The sequence below is a fragment of the Nelusetta ayraudi genome, unplaced genomic scaffold (genome assembly GCF_046127955.1).
Source record: "Nelusetta ayraudi isolate G7.1 ecotype Tasmania unplaced genomic scaffold, CSIRO-AGI_Nayr_v1 ptg000011l, whole genome shotgun sequence".
NCBI lineage: Eukaryota > Metazoa > Chordata > Actinopteri > Tetraodontiformes > Monacanthidae > Nelusetta > Nelusetta ayraudi.
The window spans coordinates 26,869,987-26,887,500 of NW_027466061.1; the positions used below are offsets into that span (position 1 = coordinate 26,869,987).

General features: G+C 49.8%; 1 protein-coding gene across 8 annotated transcripts in view; it reads left to right on the plus strand.

Moving 5' to 3' along the window:
* Window positions 1-436: 436 nt before the first annotated feature.
* Window positions 437-17,514, plus strand: part of rnf220a (ring finger protein 220a) — a 152,003-nt gene continuing 134,925 nt past the window's right edge. For all 8 annotated transcript variants that reach the window (XM_076022296.1, XM_076022301.1, XM_076022298.1 and 5 more), the window contains exons 1-2: window positions 437-560; window positions 14,319-15,490. In XM_076022296.1, coding sequence (XP_075878411.1) covers window positions 14,836-15,490 — 655 coding nt within the window. In that variant the 5' untranslated portion in view covers window positions 437-560; window positions 14,319-14,835. The remainder of the gene's footprint in view (window positions 561-14,318; window positions 15,491-17,514) is intronic.

The window sequence follows — 17,514 nt, forward strand, 5'->3', positions numbered from 1 at the left end:
CGCTGCCCGGCTACAGCTGCTCCTCCGCCGCCGCCGCCTGTCCGTCCGTCCGTCCGTCCGTCCCTGGCTGCGCTCCGCCGCTCCCTCCGTCCGGATCCGGGCACGTCTCGCCGTTTTTCTCGAGGAGAGGCGCGTGCACCGCGCTGGTGGAAAGTCAGCCTCTCTCTCTCTCTCTCTCTCTCTCTCTCTCTCTCTCTCTCTCTCCCTCCCTCCCTCCTCTCTCCGCTCTCTCCTCCTCCTCCTCCTCTCCGGCTGCTAACCTCAACAGGGAGGTGTTAACTACTTTCCTGCTTCCACAAAGCGCCTCCCGTTATCTGCGGCGCTGCCGTGCGAGAGCCACAAGGGCCGGAGCTCTGCTGCTGTTCCACACTGTGTGTATACGCGTGACACAGAGAGAGAGAGAGAGAGAGAGTGAGTGAGTGAGCGAGCGGGTCGGGAGGAAGAAAAAAAGTTTTTTCTCTCTCTCTCCGTTTGTTGTGATGATAAAAAAGGAAGGCGGAAAGCGAGGAGTGGTGTGCGCAAGAAGAAGAAGAAGAAGGAGCGGATTCCGCCACGGCGAGGTGAGTCCCGGCTACAGTCTGACTGTCTGGCTCATGGTTCCTGTTGTTGTTGTTGTTGTTGTTGTTGTTGTTGTTGTTTGGTGTGAAGCTCCACTCTGGATCCCACTTGACGACCGTTTCGTGTCCCGCCGCTCGTTTCTCCCGCAGCTGATTCCAACTTACTTCACACACACTTTTTCTCTCTTTTTATCCTCTTCCGCTCCACTCTGGGATTTTGGCGCTGTGCTGCTCCGTATTTACAACAAATATTGTGAAAGGAGCGAGATGGAGTGCGTGTGTGTGCGCGCGTGCGTGTGTTGGTGTGCGTCTGTGTGTGTGGCGGTGGTGGTGGTGGGGGGTGTACGCTCCCGGTCTGTCTCCTTTTTTTTTTTTGGACAGGGACTTCTTTGGCGCGCGCGCGCACGTGCGCCCACCGGTGTGCACGCGCCTACCAGCAGCAGCAACAGCAGTAGCAGCAGCAGCAAACAACGGAGCTTCTTGAAAACACTTGTTTCACTCGCGGCGCGGCGCGCGTGCCAGTGTCATTGCGCGAGAGGCAGCGCGCACGGGGACGCATCAGTCAGCCCGCACACTATTGATAGTATCTCACTTTTTTTTAAGGGAGCTGAAATATAAATTTCACTTTTTTTATATAACACAGCTGTATTTTTTAATTTATTTTTTCCTCGCTAATTTGAGTTTTATATATATATATGTGTGTTTTGTTTTTTTTGGGTTTTTTTTTTAGCGCCGTGAAAACTTTTCCAGGGAATATTCCGGTTTTTTTTTTCGTATCCAGCTAAACGCTCCAGTGATCATTTCCCCCCTTATAAATCTCCGGTGTTCGGAGTGAAAGTCGGCCCCTCTCTCGACACCGAACTGCGAGCTGCGTCGCTGGATTCCAGTAAAACTTTGGAATTGTGTCGCGGCAGTAAAAACACATCCAGCGTGGGAAACCGCCGCTCATGGGCCCCGTTAGTCGGCGTCCAATAAAGCTCCTGACGGGGCTCTTTTTCACGGAGCAACTATATCACACGGACGCTTTAATTTCAAGAGGATTCACTCCTCCTCAAAGGCCAAGTTTAACTCGCACTCTGGAATTTATTTTGTTGTTTTTTTTTTGACTAATTATAATGACTTTAATTAAAACATAAATCCAATTATCGTTATAAACAGAAATACAACATATCATTTGGTGCAAACGTCAAAGGAAACACCGTATTTTTATAGGCCACAGTTTTTAAGCCTACGTTTCTCTATTAAAAATAATAATAATAATGATAAAATAAAAAAAAGTCCCAAACGAACGCACTTTTGGTGTGTGCACACGCACGGACACGCACATAGAGGGCTGAAAAACACCTGTTAACTTATGCAGCCTGTACGATTTACATCGTGTCTCCTTCGAGTGAATAAGCTGGAAATCCCGGGGGCCTTCCGGCTGCATGTCCGGAGCGCAGTGGCCCGGAGTCGGCTTCCCTGAAGCAGCGCGTCCCGTTGCTGCTGCTGCTGCTGCTGCTGCTGCTGCGTCCGGTATTACCGGAGACAACTTTGGATTTTCCGTTTCTGCACACGGAGGATTCGTTTTAAATTATTGCAGTCACGACATTTTCTATTAACACTTGTATACCTTTTAAAATGTTTTATTATTATTATTATTATTATTATTATTATTATTATTATTATTATTATTATTATTACGTGTTTTGTGTCCCCACATTTTTTACCATCTTCCTTTTTCCAAACAACAAAGTAAAGCAATTAAGTTGTGGATAATGAAAACTTATTCAACATTTAATTTCGTGATTGGACCGTTTTTTGTACGCACATTTAATAACCGATGTGCACTAAATATTTTTTCAAGATTTATTTCAAATAAAATGTAAAAAAAAACAACAACAAAAAAAAAAAAATCAAAGTGAATCGAAAAAGAAAAGCAGTTGAAGTGTTTGCGGTTATTTCTGACTCTTCAAGTGTCCTCGGTGTTGGAGATGTGAGATGAACCATGATGATATTCCGGGGTGAAGGCAACGTGACTGCAGCCGCTCTGAAACTCACGGCGCCGTCAAGTTGGAATTAAAATTCTCCAAAATCACAAAGTCCACATCCGGATCGAGTCAACAGCGCGTGATGAATCACTTCAATCGATTTGATCGATTATCTGATCAACCAGCGTCAACCCCTTCTGCCCGATGTTCAGATTTTTTTTAACCTTATTAATTAAAATGTAATTAATCATTCTTGAAAAAAAACAACAAAAAACTTACCGGATGTATTAAATTTTATTTTGCGTGGTATTTTAACATGTTATTTTTCTTTAAATGAACAATTCCTTACACAAGGCAACATCTGATTCCTCAAATAATTCACAAAATGATTTGGATTATCAATTTATGAATATGTATTCACTGGTTAATAGATACAATTGATTTAAAAAAAAAAGTTTATTTGCAATCTTTACGCGCATTAAACAGTTTCCCATAGCTCATCCAATTAAGTGCACGACATCTTTTTAATTACATGTTAATGAGACATTAAACGAGACTCGTTTGATTCATATTACTCCATTATTACGGCAGTAAAAATGTTCCATCGTCTGAAAAGACTCAAAGTTCAACGAAATAATTTGGATAATTTGAATATTGACGTCCCTGCCTACGTTTCTTTCTGTAATGTCGTTTTGTTTAAATTGAATTGTGTTAATCGTTTGTTGCGCACCGACCAGAGCACCCTCCTCTCAACCAAAATTATTAGTTTTGTTTTTTAGAAAAGGCCCGGACTCGCTTTTTCCATCACGTTTCCATCAAAAAAATCCTGCCTCCATATTTTTGCCGCTCCGTGAGCCTGTTCATTTGAGTCAGATTCTGACGAGCTGCTCAGTTTAGAACGTGCGTCACAGTGATGCTTATTTCTGTTTTACTCCGAGCCTCGGAATCGAAACAGTTCTGAAACACTCGCTGAATTCTTCTTCAGAAACAGAACATGTTGATTCTTGTTTTTTTAAATCATCAAATAAACCCGTAACATCTCTGTAAATGTGAATTCTACTTTATTTTGAACGTAATTTTTTTTTTAAATTCTAGTCGTTTTAAACCCAAAGGCCTGTTTTTCTTAGATTTCCCATTTAGGCCTCGTCGTCTGTTGACGCGAATCCTTTTGTAGAACCACCGAAAAATATATAACGTCTCTGTTGAAGGAAAAGTGCCGGGAGATGATTCATCCTCCTCCAGCCTTCTCCATTCTGCACCCCCCCCCTTCCCCCCCGCCAAAACCCCCCCACCGTCAGCTGTTATTGCCAACCATTGATCTCCTTTTGCTCCGAGAGAAGTGAGCGAAAATTAATGTCCATTTCACACCTCCTTCACCCTCCCCTCCCCCACCACACACACACACACGCACACACACACACACACACACACACACACGCACACGCAGTCGGGATCAATGGTCAGCACGGGAGCAGAGGACTTGTGATTTTAATTTGGTTGCGCATATACGGAAACATCGTAACAGACGCCACCTGATCATCCCAGAATCTCCGCCGACCTTCGTTGTCTGGCCGTCTTTGTCTTCACATGTTAATGTCGTTTAATAGTCCAGGAGTGTGTTCCCCCCCCCACCCCCCACCCCCCTTGTGGATGTTCCCCCTGCGTCGAAACTGAGTCATTTCACAAACAAACGCGTGAGATTAAATTCACGGAGGCATGACAACAATATGTATTTGCAGATCGTGTATTTGATTGAATGGGAACAACAGGCCGCCCCTCCCCGCTGCGACACTGACACTAAATGAAGGCAGAGTGGTTGCTACACTGCGGTGACCCGCCCCCGCGTCTATTAGCTCCTATCAATATGCACTAACTCCTCATTCTTTATGAAAAGCAGAAGCCTATACACTCCTCCTTCCATCCCTCCATCAGTCTCTCACTCAGCCACTCCCTGTGTGTGTGTGTGTGTGTGTGTGTGTGTGTGTGTGTGTGTGTGTGTGTGTGTGTGTGTGTGTGTGTGTGTGTGTGTGTGATTTTTTTTTCCTTTCCCGTTCCCATAATAAACACCGCTAATTTGACAAGCGGCTCCCTGTAATTGACGTGAACGTGTCGCCGGTAAATAACAAGTGTTTGAACGCGCGCGCGCTGAGTGGCGGCGCAAAGTGCAAAGCGTTTTTTTTTTTTTTTTTTGTGCCGCAAAGAAAAAACAAAAAAAGTTGAATTGCGGTCGCGCGCTATATCGCGGGTCCTCTAAGCACCGTTATGAAGCACGCGGAGCCGATGGTTGTGCGCCGCTCGTCAAGCTGGAGCGCGCGCGTACTTTTTGTCCAAATTTTCATCGTGTTCCGTGATTTTTTTTTTTTCATTTTTCAAGATGAATCTTTTCAAATGCACTCGATCCTTTTGAAGTGCCAGCACAATATGTCTTTATTATTTTACAGGTCAAATGAGCATAAATAAATGATACGATTGAGTGAATTGATTTGATTATTGAGTTAGAAAAAAGATGGGGAGCCTAAATGGCTTTGCATGGTGAAAAAAAAAAAACCAAAACAGCCTCCACAATACAAATAAATTTCATCATTACGACTAAAAGTGCAATTAATATTTACAAATAAATATATTTTTAACCAATTTTTAAAATCAAGCTTGAATATTTAAAAAAAAAAAAAAAAAATCAGTCTTTAAGCATTAAACATTTAACATAGCTGAGCAAGGTTTGGTCTCAGTTATTCCATCTCCACGTCATCTCATCCCTTCCCTTCGTTTACATGTTGTTTCGGTGAATCTTCTGAGTGGATAATAAAAATCTCTTCCTCCTCGCTGGCGTGCGTGCAGGCCCCTGAGATTCCCTCTCATCGATGACGGGAAAGGGGAGTAGCTCGTCTCCGGTCCTTCTCCATTGGAGGGAGATCAGCGCGTGCGGGAGGCGCAGCGCCGTGTTTAATGGTTTGATTGCATTGGAGGAGGCAGCGGCTGGTAATGCTGCTGCTGCTGATGGCGCTGCCGGTGGGTGGGTCGGTGGTGGTGGGGGTGGAGGGTTGCAGAATATCACTGGGAGACGCTCTGGGCAACCAGAGAAAGTGGGAGAATTATCCTAATGGCCGGAGTGGAGGAGTTGTGTCGGATGTCGGATACTTTGTGTTCTCCAGTCAGCGCTGCTCCTCCTCTGTCTTCTCCGCTGCCGCCCCCCCCCCCCGCCTTCTCTCTATCCCTCCTCCCCCTCCTCTTCCTCCTCCTCCTCCTCCACTCCACGGCCACCACAACATCATATCTCTCTCGGCCTCCGGTCGTCAATTACAGCCGGAGCCCTATCACTGGCTCCCTGCTTGGAAAATAAGCTAATATTCACCCCCCCCCCCCCAGAAGACACTGTTGGTCGGCGCGCTTTGTGTCCATCGATTGCAGTATTTGTGTAGCCGACTTATCATTTTTCTCCCCCTCCCTCCCGCCCTCCCTCAGTGCCGCTTGGCGATACAGGAAGCCCGATCCGTGCCGGCCGCGGAGAAATCTGCACGAGCAGGAGCCTGATTATGCGGCTGGCCGCCTCGCGATCAGTTAGCGCAAAAAAAAAAAGAAAAAAAAAAGAGTAACAAAAAGAAAAAGATTCGTGGAGCGTCCCAGCTGACCTTTGACCCCAGCCGCCGGCCGTCTCCCCCACCCTCCCCTAAAATCCGCCTGGGTCTTAAGTCGGTGCTGATATTGCAGCAGGGTGTGTGAACGCAAACAGCGTCGCTGGCAGCACTTTCTCCGTGCGACTCCCTTCTAATTGGCTCGCACTCGTGTGCAGGCTTCCTGTCCTGCTGCCTGCCTGCCAGCCACATCAGCTGCTGCTGCTGCCCAGTCCAGGCACAGCACAGCACAGCGGGTCCACACACACACACACACACACACACACACACACACACACACACACACACACACACACACACACACACACACGCCCTGCAGGATGGAGAGCACCGTCACACCTGTTCGGTCGGATGCTTTTTGCCATTCATCCGTCTGCCTCGCACGACTTTGAGTGAGAGCTTCTCCTGTGTCTCGTCTGTGACGACACACAGACACACTGATCTCATTAAGGTGCACGCGGCGCTTTTCTTTCGTTGAGCTCCGTGTGTGCCTAAACGTGCGTGTGTGTGTGCGCGCGCCTGTCGCGGGAAAATAAGAAATCGAGTGCACGGAAAATGTTTCTGTTTGACCTCAAATGAAAGGCTCTGTTCTTGAGGGAAAATCACTCCACGGCGATTATTGGGACAGTTAAATCCTGATGAACTGGAACTTTCGCCGTCTGAAACTGCGTCCGGGCCGTTGGGGCCGTGGCTTCGCTCCACCCGGCAGACGAAAAATAGATTTCAGCGAAACAAAAAGACCCCCGTGAGAAAAACAAAAAACAAATACTAAATGCGGCAGTGAGTTGGTTTTTCGCAGGGTTTCAGAAATGCTACCTGTGGATGTCGATCTATGAGCTGTGTGAGATTACTTTTAGCTCACAACCCCCACCCCCAGAACCTGTACCAGGAATTAGACGGCCCCTGCCGCACCAGGCCTGAATGCCGTCGTGACTGGGAAGCCCTGCTACGGGTCAAGGCCCGCTTTTATTTTGTGTGTATTGTCTGCAGGCCACGACTTCTTCCCTTGAGTCACTGGAGAAATAAATCTCTCTTGGTTCTGCCTTGCGTGAGTGACGCAGGGAAAAGTTTGCGGATGCAACGGTGACGTGCATTTACCATAAACTAGCAGCGTAATGGCTGTAATTGTTGATTTTGCTTTTAGCTTCATCACGGGAGTTATGGACATATAATGGTTTCCCAACATCCAGACTTCTCGGAATAAATCCGTGATTTTTTTTGTTTGTTTGTTTGTTTTGTTTTATGGTAGCTGCAGAAAACTGAGAAACGTCCGTCGCTGCGTCCGTCATCCTTACAGATTGAGTGAAAATTGCAGATGCTCTAAGTGGGGAAGCGAGTGAAAGAGTGCGATTATTTCAGGATGCTTCTGCGAGTTTTAAATCTGAGGCGTTTCGGTTCCCCCCTCGTGTCTTGAAAGGAGGAAGAAAAGACAACAGTGTGCATAAACTGCAGGACTGGGATTAACTCTCACACCTGCAGCACTTTTTTTTTTTTTTTTTTTTTTCCCCCACTGCAGCAATTAACATCCGCTTTTCTTCAGTGAACGCCAGCTGCACTTTTTCAAACTCTTGATTTACCTTCCTTAAAAAAAAAAAAAAAAAAAAAAAAAAAAAATGTCTCTTTAAATATTCAACTCCAAACTCCAAACAAAAATGCTTCATGCAGTTGCAAAGGTTTCGCATCACGGGCACGTTTTCCATATCCATACTGATCATCTTGCAAAATATTACCCTGGCGTCACTCCTGGGCTTTCTGTTGTGTGTGTGTGTGTGTGTGTGTGTGTGTGTGTGTGTGTGTGTGTGTGTGTGTGTGTGTGTGTGTGTGTGTGTGTGTGTGTGTGTGTGTAAGAGTGATATTAAATCTCCCTGTGTTACGTCTAGTTTTCCTTCCACCACCGACGCTCGTTTCCCTCCCTGCGTTAACGGGAGCAGCTGCTGACTGAGGCCAATAACCTGGTTACAGTTTTCATATTCCGGAGACAGAGAGGGAGAGATAGAGAAAGAGAGAGAGAGAGATAGCGAGAGGGAGAGATAGATAGAGAGAGAGAGAGAGACAAGAATTTTGGAAAGAAGATTGGATACTTGGATCGGGAGGAACCCCCTTTATTTTTTAAATAAACAGATTTAGTTTTTGTTATTTTTCCTTCTTGCAGCTGGAAGGACGGATTATATGAGCGGCGGCCAAGATGGATGGCGGCCATTCTTATTCGCAAGGACGTCCGAGCTGGTGGCCAGACATGAACGAGTAGCTTTCAATAGTATCGACTGTAGCTTCGGACATCAGCAAACGCACACACGCGCACGCACGCACACACACACACACACACACACACACACACACACACACACACACACACACAGACACACCTATGAGCGCACGGGTGTGTCTGGAATACCGAGTGGATCTGCTCCACTCTCACTTTTTTCTATCTCATGGCGACGGAGCCACGTTGTCTCCTCGCTCCGCCCGCCTGCACGTCTCATCATGGCAAATGTTTCATCTCTGACTGCAGAGTTTCTTTCTTTTGCTCTTTTCCATGGAAGTTATTTTTTTTTATCGTCAAGCTCAAAGGGGACTTTTTTTCAGACCCCCCTCCTCCACTCACCCCCCCCAAAAAAAACTTTTTCTTTTTCATTTTCATTTTCATTTTAAAGAAACACAACGTTTCTCTTGTTGGGTTTTGCTGTTGCTGAACAACTATTTCTGCTTTGAGGTAATGAGAGGCAAAGCCACGCAACGGCCCAGTTTGGGGTGTTGGGGTGGGGGAGGGGGCCGACTTTGGAGTTCCAAAATACAAAAACATGTCTTCAATAACTGGCATTTATATATTTTTATATTATATGTTATGTATTTTCTTTATTCATCCTAATTCTGTAGCCCGAAAAAAAAAAACAACACGCTGCACTTTCAAGTCTCGGCCGCGGTCGCGTGCTGACAGCGAGCGGCCGACATCAGAGGTGTTTTGTCGATGGTGAGGATTTAAACTGCAGCTGCTGTTTTGCTCGGCTCTGATGGCGATAATAACAGCAATGACGATCATAATAATAATAATAAAAAAAAAAAAAGGATTCCATTTTTAAACACGGCACCTGTACTTTGCTCGTGCCTTTGACAGTTTCCTGTAAAAGCTTTACGCGCTATTTTTCAATGGTGGATTAAAATATACGCCGGTTTAATTAAGCAGGCGGCTGAGTGGAGCTCAGGGACGGCCGGGGGCGGCGGCGGCGGCGGCGGCGGCATCGCCGGCCGTAAATTTTAACTGGAGTTTGAGTGAAGACTTTGTCCCCGGGAGAGCCTCCGTCCCCCGCACTTCAGATTAGGCCTCATTAAATCCCAGCCTCAGCTGTGGAAACGCTGCGGTTTTGCTCCGCGCCGGCTTATTTTTACCCGGCGTCGGCCCCTTTTTTCTTCTAAAAAAAAAATAAAAAATCCAGGAGTGACACTTGCACGCTTGTCAACAACCTGTAAACACACACACACACACACATAGCACACAGGGAGGAAGAGTAGGAGGAGGAGGAGGCGTGCGTCAGAACGTATAAACGCACACGTTTGGACAGATCTTTCTCTTTCACCGCTTTTCTCTCCATTAGGAGAGAGAGAGAGAGAGAGTGAGAGAGAGAGAGAGTGAGAGAGTGATTGAGAGACGAGGGGGGAAAAGAGGAGAAAAAACTTGAGCCGCTCTGCTTCCTGACAGTCTCGGCGCTCGCCCGCTCGCTCGCTCGCTCACTCGCACGCACTCATCAGTCACCGTCACAGTCCGCGAGACATTTTTATAACAAAAATTGGCTTCCTCCTCGGTTCCCCTCTCTGGAGCTCAGAGGACGCACTGGAAAAGCTCCGTGTGACAAGTCGCGGCGTCGACGTCGCGGAGGCGGCGGCGGGGAAAGCAGGCGGTTACTCGGCAGGAGCAGCCGAGCAGGGAGAATATTTATTCCCAGCAGTTAACAAAGAGGGAGCAGGGTGGAGGAGACGCCGTCTCCTTGTCATCTCACCCCTTTTTTCCGTCTTTGGGTGCCGACTGCCGGCCTCCTTTTGCCTCAGATTGCAGAACAAATCCGCAGCAGGAGTGGAGCAGACAATTCAATCTGGTTTGATGGAAGCCTTTCAAGGCCTCGTGTCCAGGTGGGGGGGGGGATCATTTCCTACCGACGCTCTCCGCCTCTATTCCTGTCAGTGATCCAGACGCGGGGGAAAAAAAAACCCCTCAGTTCTTCACTTCCTGCGCTTGCCTCACTTCGCATAAGGCAGGCGCTAAAACGCACACTTCTGGAAATGGGGCATTTTTTGATGTCACAAAGGGCATGAACGCCTCACTGACACGGCGCTCTGAGGTCAGTGTCCACGTCTCCAGTCAGGCGTTGGCTCCGCCCTCTGGAGGTCTTCTTGTTTTTGCCCGTGCATGTGGAAGGTCCAACAAAGCATCCATTTTCAGCAGGAGGCTGTAAACAGCGGGTTAAATATGCTGCTTTCTGGACATTACTTTTTGGCTGATGAGTCATTGCCAATATTAAGCCCCCCTGTCGTGGAAAAACCTCCACAAGAATTCACTCACACCCATTGCCATTAACATTTTAAACAAGACAGCTGAATACGATCTATTTATTGTCTATTTATTCTTTCAGAGTCTTAAAATGACAGTGTTTAAATCTGTATTTCCACCGGGTTTTACGTGGGCCACGTCAAAGTCGATTTTCTGCTACGACAGATGATAACGTTTTTTTTTTTCTGATTATTCTGATTTGACGCTTCTCCACAGCAAGATGTGAGACGAAGCTTGGGAAATGTCGCCTTCTACTCCTAAAATCTCGTGGGATCATCAGTCGAGCGGGAGGAACGATGATCTTAATGGCCGCTCAAAATGACCCCTGATGAATTCTACAATCCGGCCCCTCCCCCCCTCCAGTCTCCCCAGACTGCCACCGACTGCCACCGCGCCGTCACTCCAGGCGCAGATTTGACGTGGAGAAAAGTGGCGCTCGGCCGCTGGTGTTTAATATCCGGCCGCCGACAGCTGTATCATTCTTGCGCACTGTAATCAAATTATGACAGCGTGGTAAATGTTCCCCCGTGACATTTCCCATTATAAAATGCATATAACCCCGGCGCGCCGCCTTGTTGTGTGGGTGGTCTCCGGCGCCGGCAAATGCGATTGTAAGTGGCACAGAGTGACATGAGCCACATGTGCAACGGATGTAATTGCGCCGGTATATTGATGACACGCCTATAGGTGTGTGTGTGTGTGTGTGTGTGTGTGCGCGTGTGTCGAGCCCAGTTACGGCTGTTGTTTTCCGACTCCCAGCGGCTTTATGACACTTCTATTAGTGACGTTACAAGCATAGCACACGAGTAAGAATAATATTTTTAGCAGGTGAAAGCATCCATACAACAGAGTGACAGCTGGAGGAAGGCCGTGTGTGTGTGTGTGTGTGTGTGTGTGTGTGTGTGTGTGTGTGTGTGTGTGTGTGTGTGTGTGTGTGTGTGTGTGTGTGTGTGTCTCTCTCTCTTCTCTTTTCCTGTTATCTTCTCTACTTTTTTTTATTTGCCTACTAATATTGTTCATTCTCGTCTCTTTGTCTCATTTCCTCTTTTTCTCCTCTTTTCCCTTCTTCCTTTTCCTCTCCTCGCTCCTATTTGCATTAGTCCTGTTTCCTCAGCTTTTCTTTTGCACTTATTTCTTTTTGTCTCTTTGGTCTCCCCCGCTTCTTTTCCACTTTTTGCTTTCCCCGGGATTTCTCTGTTTACTCCTCTTTCACTTCCCTCCACCCGTGACACCTCCTCTTTTCCCTCCCTCGCCTCCTCCGCTTCGGCTAGTGACGGAACGCCGAGCGTCCTCTTATTGGATTGGCTGCCTCACGTTGCCGGCGCGGCGGCTCCCCCCCCCAACCCCAACCCCAACCCCCACGTCCCGTCCGCCCCTCGGCCTGCTGGGTAATGATAATAAAATTGAAATATCCCGCTACTTATCAGCGCATTACCCAGCTATCAACACCTCGGACGCAGTCCTCGCTGCGGAGGTGACACGGGGAGAGAGTGGGGTGTGATATAGAGAGCGCCAAACACTCAGCGGAGGGTAAAGTGAGACAGACAGAGAGGCGAGTGGCAGAGGAGAGTCATAGTGGAGGAGGAGGAGGAGGAGGAGGAGGAGGAGGAAGGACGGGAGGTTTTGTCGTGGCTTCCATTGCGAGGTGTTATTTCCGGGACGGGCTGCGGTAGCTGGTCGGAGCGGGGGGGAGTGTGTAACGTGAGTCCGCTGCTTGTGTCCGGCCCCGAGGTGTGTTAGTGTTAGCGGCTCTCCGCACGCCACACTCCACTGTCTACTGTACATTTTGCGGTAATGTAAAACATCTCGCCCTCATCTCCATCACCTCTGCTCCTCCCTGCTGGAGCGCGTGTGTGTGTGTGTGTGTGTGTAGAGAAGAAGAGAGAGAGAGAGGGAGAGGGCGGGCGTGCCGAAGGCAGGATCAGGTTTTGGAATTGATTTGAATGAGTTGCTGTTTACGGCTGATGAAGGCTCCTTTCATCTCCACTTCTCGGCTGTCGGTCCTGCAACTTTGCCTTGGTTGTGTCTTTACACTTAAGTGCACGCGTGACTTTTTCTCATTTGACCTTTTTTTTTTTTTTTTTTTTTACCTGCCGGTGGTCTCTTTTGATCCGTAGCTATGCTTTTTTTTTTTTTTTTCTTTTATCTGATATAATAATATCAAAATTAGCCGCGATAACCTGCTTGCGTGTAAGCGGATCACACACCGCTGCGATACGACGAGCGTGGCGGCACCGCCGCCGTCGTTTCCTCCTTTCCTAATCCCAAAAACGTATCGGGGCCCTTAACAAGCCAGCCACCTTCAAATTGCCCTTCGCCGGATAAGAATCTCAGAAATGTTATTTTGCCGTTTCATCGGGCTGCCTCCCGCCTGCCGAGCCAATGGTGGCGCTCCCGCTGTAATCCCCAGGAGGGGAAGATCCCCAGTCTGCCGCCGCTGAAGGCAGCGGGTCGCCGGGTCAAGTACGGCTAATTTATTCACTCAGTCAGATTTCCTCTGGCTCGTGGATGGCAGATGGAGAGGTCTGATATGATATCACCCCCGTGAATCACCCGAGGGAGAGGGGGATGAGTGGGGCGTTGGGGGGGGGAGATTGACAGCAGAGATGCATGAAGAAAGACGGGGGACAGATAGTAAAAAAAATTGGGGGGAATTAAAAGTGGTTAGATGAAGAGATAGCGGGGGGTGGGGGAGGGGGGGGTGAGAGGGGAGTGCAGGCCTGCAGGAGTGTCTGCACCCACCCAGCCAGCCAGCCAGCCAGCCAGCCAGCCGGGTGTCAGGATCAACACCGAGCCACACAGCCTCTTATCAGATCTGTGTGTGCGCGCGCGTGTGTGTGTGTGTGTGTGTGTGCGTGTGTGTGCGCGTGCGTGTGCGTGTGTGGGCGGCAAGCTTGCATATCTGTGTGCATGCGTCCCCTTATCTAAAGACAAGTGGTTCTGGTCCAATAAGATCCTGGGAGATGGTAGGAATAAGCGGCTTAGACCCAGATCTGAGATGGAAGGAGGCGGCGGAGGAGAGATAGATGGAGGCGGTGAGATGAGAGGAGGAGATGACGAGGAGGAGGAAGAGGAGGAGGAGGAAGAGGAGGAGACGGGCAGATTAGGCGAGAGGAGCGGGTGGGGGGACATTTGGAAAGAGATGAGACGTGGAGGGTGGTGGGTGGTGGGTGGAGGGCGGGGGGTCCAGTCGCAGAGGATGATGGGAGCAGGCAGAGAAGTCTGAGTTTTGGGGGGGGGGGGGTTGAAGCAGTTCCTTGGCTTCTTTTGCAGGGATTTGCAGGAGCGGGCGGCCGGCAGTGTCAGCCCGAGGACTTCTGCTCCCTGGAGGCTTCCAGTTTGTAGCTTCAGCCGGAGTGTCCGCTCAAGAGCACTCGCTCCCACGAGGCCGCGTTGTCTCCTTTACTTAACATTTACTAAACCCCCCTCAATGCAAACCTTTTCATCATGCACAGATTCCCTGGGTTGGTTTTGCCAGTTTGAAGGTCTCTCTGTCTGTGCCGTGTCTGTTTCTCAGGCTTTCCTTTACATTTTCTTTTCTACTTCCCACAAACGTCAACATGGAGAAAAGGGTCAAAGACCTGATTCTTGTTTTTTTTTTTTTCTCTCTCCTCAGTTGGACCACCACACGATGAGGCAGCGGTTTTGACGACCTTCTCGTGTCCTCAACCCCCCCTCGGAACCGCTCGGATCCAGCGACCCATACTATTTTCTCCCAGAGAGAAAGATCGACCTCTTTTTCGTGACTGTTAACAAGGAGTGAAGTCCTCTAAACGTGGGACGTCCGTGAAGAACTGGAACACGTAATGTTCTGGACTCGGCTCGGCTCAAGTGAATTTGGCTGGAGGCAGAGGAACTCGATTTAGAAGAGAGGCGGAACGAGTCGAAGCTAAACGGAACTGAAGCCGGCTGATGTTTTCCTGATTTCCCTCAAGAAAACCGCCCCTGCAGCTAATCCGCCACATCCGTATTTAGAAAAGCAGACTCCACGCGAGGCTCTTCCCCTCTCTCAGACCCTTTTCCAAAGGGTCCCTCCTGGTGGTAGCGCCACCTATCGACGAAAGGAGTGACACTTCGTCTGCCGCGTCCGCCTCCACCTCCGCCTCCACCTTCGCCACCTCCCCACTCCAAACATGGACCTCCACAGGGCGGCGTTCAAGATGGAGAGCTCCTCCTACCTGCCCAACCCCCTGGCCTCCCCGGCCCTGATGGTGCTGGCGTCCACGGCCGAGGCCTCCCGCGACGCCTCCATCCCCTGCCAGCAGCCGCGGCCCTTCGGCGTGCCGGTGTCCGTGGAGAAGGACGTCCACCTGCCCTTCAACAACGGCTCCTACACCTTCGCCTCCATGTACCACCGCCAGGGCGCCGTCCCGCCGGGTTTCCCCAACAGGGACTTCCCTCCGTCCCTCCTCCACCTCCACCACCAGTTTGCTCCGCCCAACCTGGACTGCTCCCCCATCAGCATGCTGAACCACAGCGGCGTCGGCGCCTTCAGGCCCTTCGCCTCGCCGCCGGAGGACCGGGACGGGGTGCCGGGCGGCTACCAGTCGGCCTTCACGCCGGCCAAGCGCCTCAAAGGCTGCCTGGACGCCGAGGCCTCGCCCCACCTGCGCTACTCGGACGCCGAGGGCAAAGAGTACGACTTTGGCGGCGCCCAGATCCCGCCGGGAAGCTCGCCCAGCAGCGCCCTGAAGGCGGTGGAGGACAGCGGGAAGAAGATCTTCGCCGTGTCGGGCCTCCTGTCAGACCGAGAGACCTCGTCCAGTCCCGAGGACCGCATCGAACGCTGTGAGTAGCACAAACGTGCCCTCTCTCGGGAGCCACGCTCGATCCGTACAGCCGCCCTCGTTTTGTCTGAGAAAGTTCGACCTCACGCACGGTTAGAATGGAAACAATCTCAAATCTGAGCATTGTTTGACTGAAATTCTGCCTCTGTGAGAAACAGGTCAATTCCAATCAACATCATGTCAACACGCAGCTGCATGCGACGATCACACGTAAAAATTAAAACCGCAACAAATTATAAGATAAGAAATAGGGCTTAAGTCTCATCAGGCCCTCCCCGAATTGGCAAACAGAAAGACATACAAGTCAAGTGCGAATCACTGCAGTTTGTGAAAGAATGCTCTTTTTCTTACACACACACACACACACACACACACATACAAAAAACACACACACACACACAACGAGCGTCACACACGCCAGTAAACAATCCAATCTACATCGTCTTGTCATCACCCTCGCCTCCCCCGTCTCCCCCGTTTCACATCTTCCACTCGTCACATTAGCATTCACCAGTGGAGGGGCACCAGTTGGCCCTCACGCGCTGGGAAACTGATTAGTGTCTGTCTCTGTGTGTGTGTGTGTGTGTGTGTGTGTGTGTGTGTGTGTGTGTGTGTGTGTGACCAGTTCAGAGACCGGCCATGCACTCTGCCATCAGCATTCATCATCGCCCAACTCTGGCAGCCTCGTTGCCAAAGGATTTACCCACATACCCCAAAGCTTGGCAGGCTCTTTGTGTGTGTGTGTGTGTGTGTGTGTGTCACAAACACTCCCCCAGACGCACAAACAGCTCTCAGCATGAGCGCCGACATCTCCTACACATGTCAACAAGCCGCATCGGATGCGGGTGACAAATGAGGGCCGAGGCCGTCGGAGACGCGTCTATAATGTATAATTTAACCCAAAGACGACGCCGTCCTCCGTCTCCTTTTTTCATCGTTCTCCCGTCTTTTTTTGGTCTTCTCTTTCTTCCTCTCTCCGTTCCTCTTGTGCGAAAAAAAAAAAAAAAAAAGAACAGCCTGCCTCGGCGTGTGTGAGTAAGTGAGGGAGGCAGCGTCAGTGTGTGTGTTTGAAGGATGCATCCTTGATGGAACACATGAGAGACAGAGGCGACGACCTGAGACTGATCCGATAAAAAGACCACCGCCGGAGAGGCGGGGAGGGTGAGGAAGAGAGGGATGGGAGGCGGGAGAGAGGGGAAGGGGGAATTGGGGATCCATCGGCTTGCTGGGCAGAATAATAATAATAAGAATAAGGGAAGAAAAAAACCCGGAGGAGAAAGATATCAGGGAGAGGATGAATTACGTGGCTAAGATCGGACTCTTTCTGTGTAACAGATGCTCATTAAACTGTTGATTTAGTCTGAAAGTTCTCCCATCTGTCGCGCGCCGAGCTTCCGCAACCCCCCGCCGCCTTGCTCAGGGGCGCCGCGGCCCAGCGAGTGACGTGACGCCTTTTTCGGCGCCGACCCACCCGCGAGGACTTAGAGCCCCCCGAGGTAGAACGGTACGCCGGCTCTCCGGCGCCGTCTCTCAGAACGGCCGGATCCGGATCTAATCGGGTTAAATCTTGGCACAAGTTCGCCTCCACCTCGGCCGCCGGCTCTCTAATGCGATTGGATGTGCAGAGGCGCCGCTCGCGGCAAAGAATTATGGGTTCTCCTCCACTGGTTTTGGCTGTCCGGCGGAGGCGTGAAGAACAAACAACACTTTGGTTCAATCCCACGAGGACGGCGCTCGGGCCGCTTCACGCACACATTAGCTAACTAGCAGAAGCCTCCCCACCCACCCCCACCCCCTCTTCCCTCCACCGGCCCCTCCCCTGCCCTCCCTTCCCTTCCCTCACCTCGCCTCACCAGCTTCCTTGAGCATCATGAAAAAAAAAAAAAAAAAAAAAAAAAAAATCACACCCCAAAGAGGTTTATGATGCCGGGAACATATAGTGTCAACGGTGCTGGAGATCCGATCCGAGACCTCATCCAAGGTTTGATCAAAGACCTTGGGAAAATATGTGATAGCAAAGTGATG